At 41.5% G+C, this 22,806-nt stretch overlaps 1 protein-coding gene across 1 annotated transcript in view; it reads left to right on the forward strand.

The window, feature by feature from the left end:
- Positions 1–5,713: 5,713 nt before the first annotated feature.
- LOC311100980 (inactive heparanase-2-like) overlaps positions 5,714–22,806 on the forward strand; it is a gene marked incomplete at both ends in the record, with an annotated part of 123,360 nt that continues 106,267 nt past the window's right edge. Inside the window, 3 exons of the mRNA XM_084141985.1 lie at positions 5,714–5,979; positions 9,270–9,424; positions 9,698–9,859. Coding sequence (XP_083998111.1) covers positions 5,714–5,979; positions 9,270–9,424; positions 9,698–9,859 — 583 coding nt within the window. The remainder of the gene's footprint in view (positions 5,980–9,269; positions 9,425–9,697; positions 9,860–22,806) is intronic.

A 22,806-nucleotide genomic window follows, 5' to 3' on the forward strand; every position in this document is an offset into this window, starting at 1 on the left:
TTGCAAACGCCATGCTCTACCAACTGAACTACCTCCCTGCCGGCCATTCCCTCCCCTACCCTGGACGACGCTGGGCCAATTGTGCGCCGCCCCATTGGTCTCCCGGTTGCGGCCGGCTACAGCAGAGCCTGGATTCGAACCAGGATCTCTAGTGGCACAGTTAGCACTGCGATGCAGTGCCTTAGACCACTGCGCCACTCGGGAGACACGTGTAGATCTGTTAATTTTGTAGGCCTACTCAAAGATCGATGCATCACTGCTTCTCTCTCAGGGGATTTTTTCTCTCACAATCAGCATCCTCCTCATTATTAGAATCATTACCATCCTAATCATAATTATCATCATCAGCATCATCATCATCATCACATTGGGTCAGTTTTTCTAGAAACTGTTATACAGTATTCCACGAGATGGCAGTGTAGACTCCCCACCAGCTCTGCAGTCAAATTCCGCTAAAGAGGCTCTTCAGCTGAAGTAAAGTTGTTCATTTAGCCTCCTAATGTGAGTAATGTGATTAAATTTCACATTATAGGCTGTAGACATGAAAGTGATTTAATTCGTACAGTAATACAAGCAGGGTTGCATTTTAAAGCCAATAATAGGTTACGGTTCAATATGTTGGGCCTGAGTCAACACATTATTTATAATTTTCTAATTATTTATAACAACAATTATTATTTATAAATTATTTAGACTTTTCAGGAACCAACCACATTCAGGCCTACGAACAAACACAAACGACATTTTCTTAATTGTAGGCATGGTGCCAAATTCCATTTAAAATATGTTTTCAGATTTTAGTATAGCCTACATGTTAAGCTACTCTAAGCCACTCTAAGCCATAAAACGAGAAATGTAGACAGATTTAGCAAAGCACGCCTTTAATTTGGTTTACTACTCGGATGAATACAAATAAAAAATAAGAACACGCAGGGGCTTGGGTTATGTTAATTTGATAAACAGTGTCGAAAGTTGCATATCAAAAACCATGAATAGAGACCATAGAGACGACAATATTCCTTGTTCCAAAACGAACAAGGAAAATTAATCCTTGTTCCAAAACGTTGTGTCCTGGTGAATGGGCCCGTGGCTGCTCTTTCGTCCAGTTGTAGGCCAACCTCTCTGCCTCTGCTATTCGTCTCCTAAACCAGTAACTTTCACACAAAAGCACGCTTCCCCTCTTCAGGTCCTCACACGTCGTCAATATTCCTAAACGCGAGCGTCAACCGTGCCTTTTAAGCGTTGACCCTTTTCTCGCCTGTTTGAGACAGTTTGCCTACAGTCCTGCTTGTGGCGTGTCAGTAAATAACCTATCCACCCTCGCCCCCGCTCCCTCGCTGCTACCATGCTCCAAATTCACTTTTATTTGCCAAAATATATTTTCTTTTGGAAGCATAATCGAAGTCAGATATCAATCCTTTAAAAGAAAATAATAAGCCATATAACCAAAAAAATGTACAGGTCTTATTGATCTCTTAAATTCTGTTCAATTCTTAAAGCTACATACATTTCAACAATATACGTTTTCATATAGGCTATTATTGCTTCACTAACGAAATGGCTTTTACATTTTCGTCTCTGTCGATTTGTTGCATTTTCCAAATGGCCACGTTTTTACCAATAGGCTACAATAAACCTCTATTTTATTTGGTTACAGTTCAGGGGCCTTTGAAAAAGAGCGAGTTTAAATCAGATTATTATCCTTATGGGCCTGAGAAGACGTTAAAAGCTAATACATGTGTTAATGTACATATGGACGGATTTAGATTAGAGATAGAGATATGTAGGATTTAAACCAGATGTAGGCCTATCTTTAAATGCTATGCCATACAGGCTATACCCATCATCCCCTTATATAAAGCCATGCAACCGCATCTAAATGAATGGGAAGATAAACCTCTTGCTTCGCTTAACCCCGACGATAAGAGATGTGTTCGTTGTTCTACTGTCTGTTGCACTTTCCCCCCATGTAAATGACTGTTATTCGTTTATAATATAATATTATTTGGCTATTAGTGCTATTGTTGTTGTTGTTATTATTATTTACATAATTATTAGTATGTTATTATTAGGGTATAGTACTATGGCGGTGTTGTTTACAGTTTTTATTTATTTTCTCAGCTTTGATACAAGGCCAGGGCCTACTTTCTTTTTTTTTTGATGAATGGAGTCTAAAAGTTATAGTTTTCCTAAAGTCATAATATTTAACATTTAGTCATTATTTTGTCAAAACCTTCCGAAAGTAATTACTCAAAGTCAACGATAGGCTACACACACTTCTGATGGCTTATGTCACTGGCATAAATAGTTAGTACTATAAAAGGTGACATGAGAAAACGTTCTACATGTGTTAAAAGCAGCAAAAGAATGTTGGCTGGCCTCCATTATTTTCTAAGTCGAAACGAATTTGACACTTGGCTAATTTTCCTTGCGGTGATTAGAAACACGATAAAGTCAAGCACAGCTCGAGAAATGCACGTCTGTCTGAAGATAGCGCATACCGATTTTTTTTTAGCACAAAAATCTTGTAAGATTTTTCTATCCTATAAACACTACTTTAATGTTCTTCAATTGTGATATTGTACTAACATAATTGAACTCCAATTGTTTGATGTGGTTTGAGGGTTAAAATTGAGCCAATATATTTCATATAGGCTACAACTTGTTTCTATAATGTTATTCAAGTCTCATATGACAAGAACATAAACAGTGAAGTAGGCTTATAGCGGGCCTTATTGGTTCTTCGTGTTTTTGAGGTATAACACAGTGAAGTAGGCTACTTATCTAATGTAAAGTACTATTTATATTATATTTCATTTAGTTGGAATTTCTGGAAATCTTACAGACTGTGGCTTTATCCCATCTATTTGAGTATGAGAACAATGTTTTTGAACTAATTGCATTCACCTTAGGCTATTTGTCTCCATATTGTACAAAGAGTGGGGCACTAAATAATTGCTATATTTCTCTTTGTGTTCTATTCAACATTTTAATAACAATTCACATGGAAAAAATCGAATCTTTTTGAAAATCACATGCTATGTATACCCCTCAATCCCAAACACTTTACACAATATGTCTTCGACATCTCAAAACGTACATCAAAAGACTCCAAATGACGTCTACTGTATATCTACCATAGACATGCAGTAAAAGACTGTAACTTGAAGAGGGATTTTGGTCGGTTGCCATAGGACCGCTACAGCCGCGGCGGGACATATCAAAGACTCATCTCTTCTCCTGGTGAAGTGATGGATCAAGCGAAGATACCACTGCGATATGGGGAGATTGATATATAGAGGTAGAGACGGTTGGAGAGGATGAAAAGGAGCCAGAGGTTTGCTCCGCGCTGTTAAAGATGCATATTTGGAATAGATGGACAGTGTTCTGTCTTATACTACCATGGGGTGCGTGTCTGATCTTACGCCACATATCTATGGACAGTTGATAAAGCTTTCTCATGATCGATGAATAGCAATAACTGGCTCGTTGCTTTCCAATGTCCAAGCAGCTTAAGGCTTTGTCATGCATGTCGTGTCCATGTTTGGTTCTCCGCATTTCCTCTGTATATCTATGGTCCTCTGTAGCTCAGTTGGTAGAGCATGACGCTTTCATCGCCCGGATAGTGTGTTCGATTCCCGGGGCCATCCATACATACATTTTATGCACGCATGACTGTAAATTGCTTTGGATAAAAGCGTCTGCTAAATAACATAAACAGTTTAGCCAGGCCTCACGCACTTTCAATAATTTATATAGAGATTTCTAAGAGTTGTTTGAATGTCTTAATGTTGCTGCGTTCAACATGAAGTTGGTCGCAGCAGTCACTAGTTCAAATAGACAATAGAACCTCTTGACTATAACAGGGGGGATTACACAAAGGTTTTTACATATGTTATACTTCCCAATCACAGTGCATCTTGCACTTTCTCCACAGGGAAGTAGGCTACAATCAGTGACCTCAGGCGACCAGAGTCATGAGGCTGAGACGAGCCAGGCCGAGGTGACGTAAAGTTGTTGGAAAACCACCAGTGTGACCAAGCTGTATGTAAGCCCTGTGATCCAAGAACATCTGGAGAGAGACTTTATGTAAAGCTTTTATAGGTATGTTAAATCTGTAGGCTGTAGAGTTCTAAATTAGTTTTTTTAGATTTTTTTTGGAAGCGCACCAAGTACGGCTGAGTTTGATTGTGTTCTCAAAAGCTCAGGGTTGATCATTGTTAAGCCTGCAAAGCTCGATGAAGTCACGGGTTAAACTGTAAACATATTAGCACAGATCAAACTATGAGAAAACATTAGCCTAGTGATCGCAGCTGTTCTACTTTAATAAAACACAATTGAATACAGATTTGGCCATTACACAGCCTACTTGTGCGTAGAACCAACACAACAACACATTTTATCACATAGCCTAACAAGTCACTTGCCTTGTCTTGTAGGCCTGACTGATCTAGGACCGTACACCAAGGAATGCCCTTTTCGATCATAGTGTATAAAAACCGTTCCGTTCAAAAGTTTAAGAACATCAATAGGTCTATATTTAATGTATTTACTTTGACGTGTATTTGTTTTACTAGGCCTAGGCATCCAACTTTATTTTATAAGATATTTGTGATTCACAGATAATTGGAAAATATAAAATGTTCAGACTTCTACGTGGCCCTGCAATTGTAATTTCTGTGATCAATTAGAAAAAAAAATCTACACAAATCCTCACTTATTTCCGAGATCCATGATCGACTAGTTTTTCGCCTAAGTAGGCCATTTCTAGAGAATAATTGTGAATACACTGTTTTCATAACGCTTGTTTTTAATAATTTCATTGGTGACTTATCAGAGAGTGACAAAACATTAACATATAGTGTTGGCATTTACAAGTAGGAATTGGCCTACTTTTTACTGGCAAAACGAGGAAATGGTCTTATGGCCTGCACCCTAGGCTAAATAATGCGTCCCTCTCCCAGTTTGTTTTGAAAAGCACCGTTATTTGACGTCTCTCCATTTAGCTTCTTCCTCTGTTGACGTTCTGCGTATAACCCAAGTCCCTCATGGGGAAACCATAACAATAACTTTGAAATCTAAAATAGGCCTACATTCATATGAATGTTATGATTTCATTAAACAATTGTTTTATACACAATTCAATCATTGCAACAGACAAATTGGAATTCAGATTTACATGAAAATTTATGTTTTGTGGCAGGCACAAAACATCAACATTAAGTTCACAAGTCATAAAAACAAGAAATAGTTTGAGTTGTTGAGTTCTGCGATACGCACTTAGAATATTGATAATTAGCTCCCCCTGATCTCTGTTTTCTCTCCTACACCTCAGGGTTAAGTTTGAGCCCTCATACAGTACCTCAGAAAAAAACACTGCTGAGTCCTGGAGCGGGGCGGTGCTGCCTCTTCTCCTCCCCCCGGCTCCTGGCCCTCTCTAGCGGGAAGGCTGGCCCAGGGCTTGCGCTCCCCTTTCCAGCTCCCAAAAACACGGAGGGGCGGGGGAGGATGGGGGGTGGGGGGGGGGGGGGGGGGGGGGGGGGCGCAGGGGGAGACTGAGAGAAAGAAAGGAGCAGAACTCTTCACTCAAAGGAAGAGTAGAGTGCATTCGGACTATAAGGTATAACTAAAGCTTCTCTCACTTTCCCTCAAATCGCAGAGCACGGCCTTCGTTTTAAGCGAAGTATTCCATCCGTGGTACCAAGCCAGGAAGATGCCCAAACCGACGACATGTCCCTTCTCAGGCTCCCCTCTGTGGCTGGCATCCGTTGCTCTGATGGTGCAGTCGGTGATCTCCACTTCTTCGACCTACCGGAGACCTGCACTGCGCGGCGGGGGGAAGAGAACAGGGTTAATGGAGAGGACGCTGATTCTGCTGGATGTCAACACCCGCAGTCCAGTTCAAGTTCTAAACGACAACTTCCTCTCTTTACAGTTAGATCCGTCCATTATAAAGGACGGGTGGCTGGACTTCCTGAGGTAGATTCCCTTCCCAATCAGTCTGCTGTATCATGTTTGGATCAAATGCATTGTTTTTGGTTTAGAGGTCTCCGTTGAGCATGATCGGATTAAATTATATTACTATATTATGATATCAGGGAATCGTTAAACCATTTCAGATAGTTGGTTGATTTGTGCATCGGGCCTTTGTTTAGGTGACATTAGATATGGGGTATATGGAAATATGCAGTGGGGTAGAAATTGTAGCAGGCCTAACTTCATAATAACGTCGTCGAGCTTTACGCATCGATCACACCGACAGTGTCATTGCATTTAGGTACATCAGAAATTCATTCATTTCCAATTGAACGCTGCGTTTGCATTGCAGCATTGTATTGCAGAGGCAGTTGCAGTGCGTTCTGTGTGGTGCATATGTGGAATTTATCGAATGTATGTATCAAACTGTATGCGAAAACGGCTTGACAGAAATGGTAGCAGAAGGTGAATGTTGAACTTTTGTTGCATACATTTCCAGATGATGCTGCATACCATTTTGTGCAAGACACTGTCGGTGTTATCGAGGCGTTACCATTTTGTCTGTATAATATAGTAGCCTATTTTCCCACTTCAGTTTAGACACCTTTTGACACCTTACATCATTCTCCTGTGGCATGCGTGCATCAGCCTACCCACTGGGTACACACTGGCTAAATCAACGTCGTTTCCACGTCATTTAAATGAAATTACGTTGAACCAACGTGGAATAGAGGTTGAATTCACGTCTGTGCCCAGTGGGTACACAGTATGTAACTTATTAACATATCTTTAACCTAGTGGTGTTAATAATAGGCCTACATAGTTGTGGAATAATACCACTTTCTCATTCGTATCAATGTTTCTGTGTTCTACACAATGTTTATGCGGAGAGAGAGAGAGAGAGAGAGAGAGAAAGAGAGAGCGAGAGAGAGAGAGAGAGAGAGAGGAAGTTCACTGCTGCAACGCACACGTTGGGTATGGAGGGGAATGGTTTATATTGGTAGTAGTAGTAGGTCTACATGGTGCGTATGAGGCTCCCTGAAGACTTTCCGTAAACAGAGGTTTCTTATTTCCAAAGAAAGGTCCACTGTTATTGTCTGGGAGGAGAGAACGAGGTCATGGCATTCTAACCTAGCTGTAAGATCTAAGTATGATTCATTAGAAGTGCAATAGAGTATCAGATTATCTTACTCTATATCGACATGTTTGTAATCATGAAAAACAGTCGGAATTGGCTTCTCAGATATTATTGGAGCCACAGAATGTGGTGCCCTGGAAGGAAACCATTTCAGCTTCCAATCAGCTTTGGCTATTGCGCAAAGTTCTCAGATTTAACCTTTACCAGTCAGTGGGAAACTTTGGGGTCAGGATTTTAGCAAAAATGTAATTCTGGGTTAACTAGATGAAAATTGTTATTCCCAGAAGAATGCTTTCAATCATATGGATCTATAACTTCAGTCGATGCTGTCTATTCAATATCCGTGTATTGCCTGTTTGATTTGTATTATGTCAACCTTCAGCAAGTAAATGTTGTCTGCATCAATTTTATAATAATAATGATAATGATCCTCATCATGAAAATAATAATATTCATAACAATCATAATATTCATAATATCAATAACACCCTCATGTGATTAAACAATTATAGCCTTCTAGCAAGTTTTTGCTTTACTTTGGTTCATACTTTTCACTGTTTTCCTATCTGTCTGTATTCACTGACAATTTCAATGCACATAAAAAAAGAAAAAATATTCTCGCATATTTATTTATTTAAATTTAGTTTTGACGTTTATATCAACCAATATTTGAATAAACAGGCCTAGTGGAAACTTTGGTGATCGTAAGATCTGATAATTTACCGCTCAACCACCCTGAAGCCATAGGCTAAATTCTGTTTTTTTGGTCGGTCGTTGGATTTTAGAGACATAAAAAGGTATGGAGGGGAATACCTCTCCATATACAAAGCTATGTGATTTAACTACTGCAATAGTCTACAATTATCATCAAAATTGCACTTTATCGAGTCTGCATGAATTCGGCCAAAATCGCAACATGGAATGCGTCGGCCTATATTCCGCATACAAAAACAACACAATAAGGTAGGCCTTAATGCTAATCCCATAAAATATTATTGAACACTGCATTAAAGCTACAGTACAATTTCCAGTAATTTAAATTAATGGGAAATATTCCCGTAATTTAGAAGAATGTGACATAAATAATGTATATAGGCCTACTACAAAACGTTCCTTTTTCTCCATGTTTTTGGTCAAAGGAGATTTTGTAAACAAATAATGACTAGCTTCAAAACTTCTTTTAAAAAGTAGGCTAATGGAATGCCATTCCTTGACTACTACAGAAAACAAGTGCAATTTGTACGTGGAAATGTCTTGCATGGGATTTATTTGCTCCACAGTTTTTTTGGTGGTCCACTCTTGATGATATGCACAAATTACAGTGTGGCTTTGGTCGAAAAGTAGAATATCTCTGTTGCTTATTCCGTGTCCAGTTTGGTAACACAACAGTAGAGTGGAACGTAATCCTAAACACTTTTTCTATCCCAGAGCTGAGAGAGATATTATTGCTAGTTGGTTAACAGCGGCACCGTGAGAGGGTCATAAAAGTCCTGTTATAATGGAAAAGCTTTCATGTCCTACTTATAAGACCATCATGTAAATACGAGTAGGGTTCACTAGCTTGACTCTCAGAGAAACCTATAAGTGAGTAGAATAGTAAAAAAGTGTTTTGAAAGCCCAGTCCGGAAAGCCCATGGATAGGGGCTTTCCAGATAGGGTAGAACATAATTGTATTATTGTGGGCACAGTGGCACAATCATATAATGTTGCCCTGTGACATCTAAATACCACTCACACCAGTCCTGTGATACATGAAATTGGCTGCATGTCTAGCTTCCTTTTGCTGAATCTGAATGCACAGGGCTAGCAAGCATGTGAATAAAACGGTCATTGTTTTATTACGTTAATTTTTTGTCTTGTGAAAGTAGTTCTCAGCCTCTGTTGAGTATGTCACTAGCGCTGGATATTGCAATGATCATATACCCACTACGGAAATTATTTTCAAAATAACACCAAAGTAAAAGTAATTTCTTCTCAGAGTTGTATTTATAGGTGGTGTATATGCATAATCTTAAATAAATTGTAATCATGTTGAGTTTTTCATGCACGTTTTTTTGATACAGAGCCTTACAAACTGTAAAATATTGTTTAATCAACAACATTTCAGATGTATTTGTGTAACATATTCTTATCAGTCCTCTGTCTCCCTGTGTAGTTCCAAGCGTTTAGTAACCCTAGCCCGAGGACTGTCCCCGGCCTATCTGAGGTTCGGAGGAAAGAGAACCGACTTCCTCCAGTTCCACAACCTGAAGAACCTTGCCAAGTTCAGAGGCCCCGGCCCAGATTACTACCTAAAGAACTACGAAGATGGTGAGTTAGGCATTATGGATTTGATTATTCATTTACAAAAATGTTAAAGACTAATTTTTTTATCTTTATTTCTTGTGTTGTTTTCCCAATTTGATTATAAAATGTTTTGAGATGTTTAAATGTACTTTAGATACAGTTGAAATCTTCTATGGCCATGTTTAACCATAGGCCTATACTTGTTCTGTAGCAATTGAAATTCAAACAAGCTTCATTAGCATGATAAACACATTTAAACTAGAATGAGCCATTCTTGGTCTCTGTGTCCACCCTCAGACATAGTGCGTAGTGACATCGCCCTGGACAAGCAGAGGGGCTGTAAGCTGGCCAACCACCCAGACATGATGCTGGAGCTGCAGAGAGAGAAGGCAGCTCAGATGCGTCTCGTCCTCCTCAAGGAGCAGCTCTCCAACATCTACAGCAACATCACAATAACAGGTAGGAGATCACACACACACACACACACGCACGCACGCACGCACGCACGCACGCACGCACGCACACACACACACACACACACACACACACACACACACTGTGTTTAGTTACTCAATCTTGCCAGAGCACGGCGATGTAAAGCATCACCCCTCAGAATGACTCATGTAATTTGTAGAGAAGGGAGGAAGAGAGGAAGCAGAGAGTCCTGGCATTTCAGAATGTAAGGTCTGACTGAACCGTACTATGTGTGTGAGACTGTTGCTGAGTCCCAGTTTCCTTGGCTTCCCAGGGTGGTAACTGAGAACAGTTAGGGGCTGGCTGGCAGTAGGCTGGGAATACAGTATTCTTTTGTAAACACTGCAAATTAGAAATGAAATTGATACAGCTGCATTTAAAGTTTAATGGCGTCATTTTATTCCAGTGTGTGTGTGTGTTTTTATGTGTGCGTGCGTGTGTGTGTGTGTATGTGTGTGTGTGTGCGTGCGTTGGTGTTTATTAGAAATTGTGTGTTACAATACTTTGTGGTACTTACAATACCAGTTGTAGTTCCAAATGTAATGATGGTTATTTCAAAACAAACTATATACTGTAGTTATAGTTCGGTCATTGTTATGGAATTACCAATTTACTGCTAGAACGTCCAGTAAGATACTAAGTAAACAGCAGTCTATCAAAATAAAGCGTAACCCCAGATGCAGTCTGCATTTCTAACTTGTGTGGATCAGATCAACTCTAATGTAGAATGTTGAAGAGAGGAGAGATAAGGATGCAGCTACAATGGCAACTACAGCTGTTTGTGATTTATTAGATTAAAAAATGACTGCGAGCGTGTGTAAAACCCCCCAAGCTAGAAATGCCTGCCCTAGATCTGTCTTGAGCAACACACACTGCAACTAAGGAGACATTCATATGATGAAATATCAGGAATATTAAGTGATTATTCAGAAATATTTACCCTTAGAGAACTGATGCCATGACAGATAATTCCACCATGTTCACTGGAGACTTCAAAGATATTAATGTGTACATTAATATGTTTCATATTTCATACATCTTCATATTATCCCAACTGAATCTGCTAGAATCTGTCTGTTCATCATAAATGATCCACAAAGTAGATTTGCATGAATCCATTTTTACAGTTTTTGCCTATTGCTTACACACTTTTTGCAGAATTTGGCTCATTATGTCAAAACTCAACACACAAGCCAATCAGACATAGCACTTGGAGATTAACAACTCACATATATGCCAAAATGAAACACTGCAATCAAAACTTAACACTCCTTTCTAAAAATGAAATTCTTGCAACAAAACCATACACACACAAGCAACATTTGAATTACTCTTTCATATCACCAGCAACACACTGATGGGCTTTATATAAAACACTGCAGTCTTTGTGTTTCTATTTTTATTGTCATTTTATTGTCATTGTCTTCTGTAAAACTCAAAAGTAGAATTTCTGCAGTAATCAAACAGTATTTACAAAAAAGTTTTTACAAAAAAACAAACATTCTTACAGAAATTCTTAACATCAAATTTAGCAACAAAACAAAAGTAAAAAAACAAAACAATTACTGGATAAATTGCTATTGGGGGAAAAAACATATACTTGTTTTGTGTGTGTGCGTGTGTGTGTGCGTGTGCGTGTGTGTGGTGGGGGGCGGGGGGGCTTATGGATCACGCCTTCTGTTCGGATCTGGCCACAAGACCTCGTCAAACATCACAGGCGATGTCCTCGCGGGCTAGGCATCGGGGAAAATATCGCCTTGTGTGCCGAATCCACCCTTGGATTGATCCCACCTCAATGTCTCCACATGCCTCTTCCATTGCTTGCAGAAGAGTCATGCGGGCATGTGGTTGCCGATCATATACTTTCCACCGCCACGCTGAAAATAATTCCTCGACTGCATTTAGAAAGGGGCTGTAAGGGGGCAGGTATAAAACTGTGAAATGATTATGTTTGTTGAACCAATCTCGGACCAGAGCAGCCCGGTGGAAACTAACATTATCCCAGATGACAACAAACCTGGGCTGCTGTGGTCTGTCCTGCACAACTGCATGTAGTGCATCTAGAAATGCAATGATCTGTCCTGTATTGTAGGGACCTAGAGTGGCATGATGATGCAGGACTCCTTGGACACTAATTGCAGCACACAAGGTGATATTTCCCCCACGCTGCCCAGGGACATTTACAACAGCCCTTTGTCCAACTACGTTACGGCCCCGACGCCTGGTTTTAGCCAGATTGAAGCCTGCCTCATCCACGTAGATGAACTCATGCGGCAGTTCGGCGGCATCAAACTCCAGAACTCTCTGTAACAGAAAATATTGAATAGTGTTACTGAAAACACATACAGTAACTACAATGTCTATATTTTCACAGAAGTAGGGGCTGGGTTGGGTGAGTATAGACAAAAACTACAAGCTGCAGGCAGGGCAGGTGGCAGCATAAACCCTCATTCCCACATCACAATATATAGTATGTAAAGTAAAGTGACACATACCTGCACATAATCATGGCGCAGATCCTTGACCCTGACACTGTTCCTCTCAAATGGCACCCTGTACAGCTGCTTCATTCTGAAGTTATGTTTCTGTAGGATGCGACTTAGTGTAGAAATGCTGACCCTGTTGATATTGTTGAATTCCTTTCCATTTGCAATTATGCGTTGTTGCAACTCACGAAGTCGGATTGCATTATTGTCTCGCACCATTTCAATGATGGTAAGCTCTTGTTGTTGAGTGAAGAGCCGTTCCCTTTCACCTTGAGGAGGTTGTCCAACCATTCTGTAGAAAATGATGTCATTGGTTAGGTTATTTTTCACATACTGTACTTTCAAACTGTACACAGTACTGCAACATCACAATGGTATTCCTTTACATATACAGTACTTCACAGCACTACCCATTTTTGTATAGTATAGTTAGTACAGTAATTCTGTAATATATTACAGAATCATGTGACACATACAGTAGGTACAGTCTGGAGTAGAAACTTGAAGATATACCTGTTCTCCAGTCGGAATGTCCTTATTATCGATGCTACTGTGTAGCGACTGAGGTTAGGGTGGACTCTTTGCCCAGCCTCCCTCATGGACAGGCCATGATTTATCACATGGTCCACCAGAGTAGCCCTGATGTCATCTGATATACGTCTCCGCACTGGTCCTCGTCCTCTTCCATGTCCTCTTCCACATCCGACTCCTCTCTCTCTTTGTCCTCCTCTTACTCTGACTCTCATTGCCTCCATGCTTGCAAAGTTCTAAAAATTGCTTACCTGAGGCCTATTTGTAGTGCTAAGGCTCAGACTGATTGGTGTTCTGTTTTCTGTGCAAGTGTTTTCAGGTGTGTATGTAAGTGCATACAATTGCCAGATGAGTTTTGCATTTTGAACAGAGTGTTTTCCCAATGATAACAGGTGATTTCGTTTTTGAACAAAGTGTCTAATGTAAGAAAACGTGTGTAGTGTTTCGCAATAAGTGTGTTACAGAATTGCAAAGTTGACATTGTGTTTAAGCTATGGTTACATTGTGTTTAAGGTATGCTACAAGAAGTTTAGGTATTGAGGCTTTGGTCTAAGCATTCGGTTTTAGTGTGTAAGCAATGGGCAAAAACTGTAATGTACTGTAGTTTATAAAGTATTTCCTTACACATTTGTACATTGATATGCCTAGATCTCCATGAAGTCTATGCAGATCATCCATCATTGTAGAAGTTGTTTATACATACACAGGAGAGGTAAAGCATTTGCATGAATGGCTTTTAATGCATCTCCACTATTTCAAGTTCTGTATTATCAGACCCTGCTGCTTCCCTTTGGTGAAGAGGAAGACATTAATGGGGGATGTGTGTGTGTGTGAACTGAATGTGAGTCTGTGAGTCTGTGTGTGTGTTTGTGTGTGTGTGTGTGTGTGTGTGTGTGTGTGTGTGTGTGAGTGTGTGTGAACTGTGTGTGAGTCTGTGAGTCTGTGTGTGTGTTTGTGTGTGTGTGTGTGTGTGTGTGTGTGTGTGTGTGTGTGTGTGTGTGTGTGTGTGTGTGTGTGTGTTTGTGTATGAGTGTGAACTGTATGTAAGTCTGTGTATCATCAGCTGTGTGATTTCAACGGGGCTCTAGCGTACCAGTCAAAACATGGCCTGACTGCACCTATCTTCTAGCACTGAAGAGACACATGGAGGAGAACCATTTGTTCATGTTTAGGTGCAGAGGAGTTTCAGTTCATAAGTTCAGGAGTCACACTGTGTATCACCCTGTACGTTCTCTGTTGTAGACTTGTAACACTGGTCTTATCATGAGATAGTGCTACGACATGGACTAGCAATATCTTCTGGTCCAAATCAAAGGTTTTTCTTCCTTGCTTCGAAGTTGTCTTTGCTCTTTTCCACTGTTGCCCTACACTTGGTTTGGGGATGGATTAGGTCCCAGGGTTTTCTTAAACCTTCTGTGCCATGTCAGTTTGAAAAAAGCGCAGTTCAAATACGATTTGATCGATTGATTTATGATCATTCGTATTGATAAAGAAATAGCATCAGGAGACAAATTCCCCTCCGGTTATGCACTACATGAACAAAGCAGTGAATTCATGAGACAGGTAATGACATAGAAATCCTACAATGGATAGTAATTTATAGTGAATTATAGTGACATTTATAGGATAATGATTGAATAGGACCCTATGGAGTGTTCCATCTTTATATATAATTGCTCATGAAGACAATGAATTCTGCAAAAAAAGTTCACTTTCTTTTACACATTACATAAGGAAATGAGTACTTTTTTACTTAACAGACTCTCTTCCCATAAAATAATTCAGGAGAAAGATTTACTTCCGGTCTCTCTCCCTCTACAGTCTGCTGTGTGTGTGTGTGGCATGCGTGTGTGTGTGGGATGCGTGTGTGTGTGGGATGAGTGTGTTGTTATTGAGCAGGTGCAAAGGCTGTGTTATCTCTGTAAATAATAGGCAGTAGAGGAGAAGCAGAAGGACTTTATTTGCTCTAAGCTGATTTACTTGTTCAGGACTTGCTCACAAACGTAACATTTTCATCGAGCAGCTTACAAACCTACTGGACCTTCTCACACAAATCACAGAGGCAAACATACTGGGCTTGATTCTTAAACACGATACTAGCTAGCTTATCATTGTGAAAATGGTATGGCGCTTTCTTCATTTTGCACCTTTCTGCACCTCTTTGCTATTGCTCCTGAACGGACAAATGGCAAATAGCTTGTTGGGGAGCACCAATCATTTCTGTAAGATAAAAGATAGATACAGTATTGGAATGACATCAGCCTTGTATATAGATCTATGTGAACTAAGTCCTCCTCTTCACTCTAGCCTGTGTGTGCTGAGACATGGCTTACATGCTGTGGATGTCTGAGGAATACTGGTTAAGTAAGACCTGTAGTGGTCCAAGTAAAGGCGCAATTAAATGACTTTTTGTTAAGTATTTACGTTATATGCTGCCTTGAACTGAAAAGCTCATTTGTCAAAGTTTAATTTCGGAACATCCTTTAACTGTAAAGAATTGGAACAAGCCCTCATGGTTACCCTGTCTCTGTAGTGTTTTAGTGGGGATGATAACAGGGCACTGGGGAAGTGTTTAAATAAGGTCTGGCAACAATCAGCCCAACTGTGTGTGTGCGTGGGCATGGGTGTGTGTAGGCAGGTGGCGGACGCAGTCCCTTTAACAGCCCCTCTCCATCCTTTTCCACTCTACAGTCTGACCTCTGACCTCAACAAGCTCTCACAGTCTCACTGCAGAATTAGACGTTCATCACACATCACATTTCGAAGTTGCTCCAAATGTTAAATTTCCAAGTGTTTTTGTAGCTCGTACTGCTCTGTATTGTTCTATTTCTTCTAACATCAAATTTCGAAGTTACGTGTTAAGTTTAGGCAGTTATTCTGAATGGTTAGAGTAAGAGTTAAGGTTTGGGATAGGGTTAAAACTAAAACTAAAAAACCAGTGTCCACTGCTGGGATCGAACACACAACCTTCTGATTGAGAGTCACAGGTTTAAACCCATCCACCAACCTCTAGTAAAACTCAAGCCTACCTCATGATAATAGCGCTCACTGTTGCCCCTAGTGGCCAGGTTTGAAATCATTTCCAGACATCCTCAGGACATAGGATAGACGTCAAATTTCGACGTCAATCTTGAACGACCTGGCTGCTGAGCTAGGCTTGTTAGAGCTGTCAGTAATGGCACACACACACGCACACACACACACGCACGCACGCACACACACACACACACACACACACACACACACACACACACACACACACACACACACACACACACACACACACACACACACACACACACACACACACACACACACAGCCCTCTTGTGCTGTGAAAACATACCAGCTCAGACAAGGCAAGATCAAGGTCACCTTCACCCTTCATCTCCCCTTTACTCCCCCCTGGTCTGCCCCTTTGTCTCCCCTGGCAGTAAATCCAGACCGAACTTCCTCCGACAGTACAGACCCTCTCCTCTCACCCCTAACCTCCTGTCTCATCCTTCCCCCCTAGTCTCTATCTCTGTTAGTCTCTCTGTGTTTCTGTCTCTCTGTCTCTCTGTCTCTCTGTCTCTCTGTCTGTCTCTCTCTCTCTCTCTCTCTCTCTCTCTCTCTCTCTCTCTCTCTCTCTCTCTCTCTCTCTCTCTCTCTCTGCTCTCTCTCTTGAAATTGAATATCTCCACTAATGGGACAGACATATCATCTACTCACTCCCTTTCACATCTTCTGCCCTCTCTGTCCTTTCTATTTTCTCTCTTCCCCTCTCTCCTGTTCATCCTGCCCTGTTCTTTTCACCTCCTCTCCTTGGCTTGTTTGTAGCTTGTTGTTCTTGCGTAAAAAATTCCATGTTCCAACAGTATGTTATAGGATTTAACTCTACTTTTACTTTAGCTTTGTATATAATTTTTATGCAGTGTTTAGAGCTAATTATTTCCTGTCATGCCACCCTCCTCTCTCTCTCTCTCTCTCTCTCTCTCTCTCTCTCTCTCTCTCTCTCTCTCTCTCTCTCTCTCTCTCTCTCTCTCTCTCTCTCTCTCTCTCTCTCTCTCTCTCTCTCTCTCTCTCTTTCTCTCTCTCTCTCTCTATTCAAAGGGCTTTATTGGCCTGGGAAACATATGTGTACATTGCCAAAGCAAGTGAAATAGATAATAAACAAAAGTGAAATAAACAATAAATAATGAACAGTAAACATTACACAAAAGTTCCAAAAGAATAAAGACATTTCAAGTGTCATATTATGTCTATATACCGTGTTGTAACTATGTGCAAATAGTTAAACTACAAAAGGGAAAATACATAAATAGGGGTTGTATTTACAATGGTGTTTGTTCTTCACTGGTTGCCCTTTTCTTGTGGCAACAGGTCACAAATCTTGCTGCTGTGATTGCACACTGTGGTATTTCACCCTCTCTCTCTCTCTCTCTCTCTCTCTCTCTCTCTCTCTCTCTCTCTCTCTCTCTCTCTCTCTCTCTCTCTCTCTCTCTCTTGACCAAAGGTGACCCTTTGCTTCCCCAACTTAACTTAGGGCCTTTTTACACTACACTACTTTAATGACATGAACTAGGCCTTGTATAGTGTAAAGAGACAAATCTAGATTCAAAGTAGGCCTTGTATAGTGTAAGGCGACAGATCTAGATTCAAATCTCTCTTTATGAGATTTCTCCCACACTAGCTCTATAAATGTAGAATAAATATTGTTAAGATGTGTATTTTATCTAAGCTAATGTACCTAAGTGTTATATCCCCCCCCACTGATGATTGTATCCTAAGGATCAATAATGCATGTGTTCTGTTAACATGGGGTTCTAATAGGGAGGTAAAGAATTAGGAGGCCTCGGTGCAGTGAACGTAGGTGTGAAGTAAAAACTAATACTGTTGCAAGTGCTACTGCTAGAAATGTCCCTTGGTTGGGTGACCTGCAGCGGTGGGGTAAATTACGCAGAAAATCAATAAAAAATGTGCAATGGCGAGTGAAATCGAAAATAAATCATCTGGACACTTCTATAACATGCCATTTACATCCAAAATACAGATTTGGTTGTAAAAAACTGTATTTCTCCTTTAATGGTTGAGTATTTTGCCATGTACTTTTGGTCTGTTTTGCCCTATAGTCACTGCCAGTTTGAAAGCCTGTTAAGGCCTCTAGGAGTGCAAGTGATAAAAACCACCAAATATTCATCAATATGCAGTAATATACACTGAGAATACAAAACATTAAGAACACCAGCTCTTTCCATGACACAGGTGAATCCAGGTCAAAGCTACGATCCCTTATTGATGTCACTTGTTAAATCAATGTAGATGAAGGGGAGGAGACAGGTTAGAGATGGGTTTTGAAGCCTTGAGACAATTGAGGGGAGTGCAACTCAATATTAGGAAGGTGTTCCTAATGTTTGGTATACTCAGTGTACAATTACCTAGCAGCCAACCTGCTTGCACCAATCCCATGTAATTACAGTAAAATACTGTGAAATACAAACACCATCTCCCCTCAATGATTCATTCATTCATTACGACAACAGTAGCATTTACTTTTTTAGAGTCTTGTAAATATACAGAAATGTACTGGCATCTGTGCTGTTTTTTTACACTCTTGCTTTCTCTCCAGATGCTCCCTTAGTTGATCCTTTCCTCTTGGGGTGCAGCGACCCTTTGCCATGCTCAGTGTTGTCCTAGCTGTCTATATTTTGACAGCACTTAGTTACGACTAACTAACTACTATTATTTATTATTATTATTATTATTATTATTAACTACACTCTTAGAAAAAAAGGTGCTATCTAGATCCTTAAAGGGTTCTTCCTAGGTTCCTGCCTTTCTAGGGAGTTTTTCCTAGCCAGCATGCTTCTTCAACTGCATTGCTTGCTCTTTTGGGTTTCTGTGTAAGCACTTTGTGACCTGCTGATGTAAAAAGGGCTTTATAAATAAATACATTTGATTCATTGATTGATTCTCCGGCTGTCCCCATAGGAGAACCCTTTGAAGAACCATTTTTGGTTGCAGGAAGAACCCCTTTGGAACCTTTTTTTCTAAGAGTGTATATTTAGTTGACACCTTGGGTTTCAGACACTTAAACCTTTGACCCTGAAGCGGCGTAAATTCCAGGGCTATGTCCGGTTCCATGTTTTAGGGTTGAGGAAGGTCTATGTTGGTGTAAAAACTTTATGGTGGGATGGTGTTTCTATAGTCTTGTTTCTGTAGGGAAAGAGAGATTTTTTGTGAATCGTCATGTGAGTATTTTTGGACAGCTTCCCGTCACATATTACAGAGGTGAGGGATGGATATGGCGGAACATGCAAGCGTGGGTGGAAAGCAATCATACCGAGTGCATCTGGTGTGTGTGTGTGCATCTGGTGTGTGTGTGTGTTTGTGTGTGCATCTGGTGTGTGTGTGTGTGTTTGTGTGTGTGTGTGAGACACAGATGTTAGTACCTGTGAAGAGAATCATGGCTGTTTTTGAAGATGTTAAAGACATTGAGCAGACCTACATTATTTATTATTAATTTAATTATTTTACAGTTCTTGTACACTATATACCAGGTTATTCAACCGGGGTCTGGAGGTACTGCAGGGGGTCTGGAGGTACTGCAGGGGGTCCGTGAAAATAATGAAGGAAAAGAAAGTAACAAAATATATTTTTTATTTCAATTTCTTTATGAATATCTCTAGCAACAACAGAATAAACACATTTTGAATTACATACCTACAGTAGAAAAGAGGAGAATATCGTATTTATTTCCTAACTCCTTATTTCGAGCCAATTACACTCACGCACCAAATAGGCTACCTGTGTGGCAAGAGGAACTGGCTGCTGGTAAGCTTTCTTGACATGGACATTTGTTTATGCCAACACATGGCTAACCATAGTTTAACCAGATAAACAGCTGCTCTTAGCGAAAATGTGTTTGGAGTTACCTTTCTAGCTAATAGGCTACATTAGAGTTTACACTTCGTCTTCCAATTTTATTGTGGGGAGGTCAAAATAATGAAAAACTATCTGCCAAATCTATTCATTTTAAAATGCTGATTACTTCTTCATTCACCTGATGATAAGACATTCATTTATATTTTTTGCTAACATATGATGGGGTCACTGGGTCGCCAGTTTTCCTGGAAGGGGAAAAGGGTGAAGACCCCTGCGCTATATACATATACTGTACATGCACATGCACACGCACACACACACACACACACACACACACACACACACGCACACGCACACACACACACACGCACACACACACACACACACGCACGCACGCACGCACGCACATACGCAAGCACGCACACACACACACACACACACACACACACACACACACACACACACACACACACACACACACACACACACACGGGTGCGGGTGGAGGAAGCCCAATCTGAGCCGCTTCACCGTAGCATCCATCATCCGGACGTTCCAAAATGAGAATAGGTATGTACTGCAGATATAGGACATATCTACTACTTTTACTACTTGACAGGATAACATAAAGTACAGTAAAGACTATAGATTCCAATACACACTGTAAGGGGAAACAAAGTAAGTGTTTCATGTATTAATGTATGTATGAAATTGGGAGCTATACTACTTTGTCACATGTTTATGTTGTACACTGTATTACTGTAGAGTTTACTGTACTGTATGCTATATTGTTCTTGTAGAACTGAAAGACGACCACCACGCTGTGGTAGAACGCGACACACTCAGTGTCAGAGGGCCTTCCTCTGACACCAAGTGCTTAGCACTGGGATTGAACACGCGACTCTCGGAGCCGGAGCTCGCGGCTTACGCCTATCCGCCATCCCTGTCCACAAAGCCCTAGCAAACCGCAAGCCTACGTAATGGTAATAGCCCTCACCGTTGCCCCCAGTGGACGATTTTTAAGTCATCTCCCGACATCCATGTTACCTGGACGGATGTTGAATTTTGCCTGGCTAAACACACACACACACACGCACACACAATTACTTGCTTATGGTAGTCCATCGTATACGATGGTGACTTCCACTTCTGAGTAAACGGTGAGTCCAATCCGAGATCCACAAACAGGTGGGGCATGTGTAGTCTGTGTTGGTGGGGTCATGCATGGCTCTGTGTCTCCTGGGGGACATGGTCGTGCCAGGTGATTCCCAGGATGCGCTGTAGGCATCCTATATGGAATGGCTCGAGCTGCTTGATGTGGCGACTGTAGGGTCAGGACTGTAGAGTCAGGACTTTAGAGTCAGGACTGTAGGGTCAGGACTGTAGAGTCAGGACTGTAGAGTCAGGACTGTAGAGTCAGGACTGTAGGGTCAGGACTGTAGGGTCAGGACTGTAGAGTCAGGACTGTAGAGTCAGGACTGTAGGGTCAGGACTGTAGAGTCAGGACTGTAGGGTCAGGACTGTAGGGTCAGGACTGTAGAGTCAGGACTGTAGAGTCAGGACTGTAGGGTCAGGACTGTAGAGTCAGGACTGTAGAGTCAGGACTGTAGGGTCAGGACTGTAGAGTCAGGACTGTAGAGTCAGGACTGTAGGGTCAGGACTGTAGAGTCAGGACTGTAGGGTCAGGACTGTAGGGTCAGGACTGTAGGGTCAGGACTGTAGAGTCAGGACTGTAGAGTCAGGACTATAGAGTCAGGACTATAGGGTCAGGACTGTAGAGTCAGGACTGTAGAGTCAGGACTGTAGAGTCAGGACTGTAGGGTCAGGACTGTAGAGTCAGGACTGTAGAGTCAGGACTGTAGGGTCAGGACTGTAAGGTCAGGACTGTAAGGTCAGGACTGTTAGGTCAGGACTGTTAGGTCAGGACTGTAGGGTCAGGACTGTTAGGTCAGGACTGTAGGGTCAGGACTGTTAGGTCAGGACTGTTAGGTCAGGACTGTTAGGTCAGGACTGTAGGGTCAGGACTGTAGCCGGACTGTGACTCTGGCAGCAGTTCCTCTGTGATTTTATCCACCAGCCTGTGTAGCATCACCTTGGCCAGGACCTAGCCAGAAGGGATCTCCCAGCTGTTACCGCAGATGGACCTGTAACCCTTGTTCTTATAGATGGTGAAACTGTTTAGATCTCGCCATTGTTGGGGGACGATATCCCGGTCCCAAACCTCATCGATATACTCCTGGAGTGTTCTGGTGCAGAAGTATCGTCCCTGCTTAAGGAGTTCTGCCAGGATGCTGTCAGCGCCAGGAGTCTTGTTGTTCTTGAGGGAACCGATAGCTGATAACACCTCTTGGAAGGTTGGCGGATGGTTGAGGTCTTGGAGGGGTGGACGGACAGGCAGTTCTTCCAGGGTGGAGTGGTCTGTTGGAGAGCACTGGTTGAGTAGGGCTTCAAAGTGGTCAGCTCACCTCGACAGAATTCAAGAATAAGTCCGTCAGCTGTTTTCAAAGGTGTGACGGAGCAGCTTCTATGGCCATAGCTAGATTTAACTGAGTTGTAGAAGTTGTACATGTTGTTTTTGTCCGTGTAAATTTGGATTTCCTGTGCCTTGTTCTGCAGAGCATGCAAGGTTGTTGGCACTCAACATTGCTGGCGGAGGGTAGCAGATGTGGGGTTGTTGAGAGTAGCCATGTGCACTTTGTGCATATTGGCAAGTAAGGTTGTGATTGGAGTTCTCATCGAACCAGTCCCAATGTTTCCTACCTCTGTAGCCTATGGAGTGGGCCACTGTCTCATAGAGCACTGAGCTGACAGGGGCCCACTTCTGGTCCATGGGGTCCTCGGTGCTCAGGAGAGGCTCCATCTCCTTCAGCCTTTTAGTGAGAGGGCGACGGAACTTCTCCCTTACTGGTCCCCTCAATTTTGGTGTAAAAGCGTCATGGTGGGATGATGTTTCTATAGTCTGGTTCTGTAGGGAAAGAGAGATATTTTGTGAGTCGTCATATGAGTATTTTTGGACAGCTTCCGGTCACATATTGCAGAGGTGAGGGATGGATAT

The sequence above is a fragment of the Coregonus lavaretus genome, assembly GCF_964263955.1.
Source record: "Coregonus lavaretus genome assembly, chromosome: 25".
Classification (NCBI taxonomy): Eukaryota; Metazoa; Chordata; class Actinopteri; order Salmoniformes; family Salmonidae; genus Coregonus; species Coregonus lavaretus.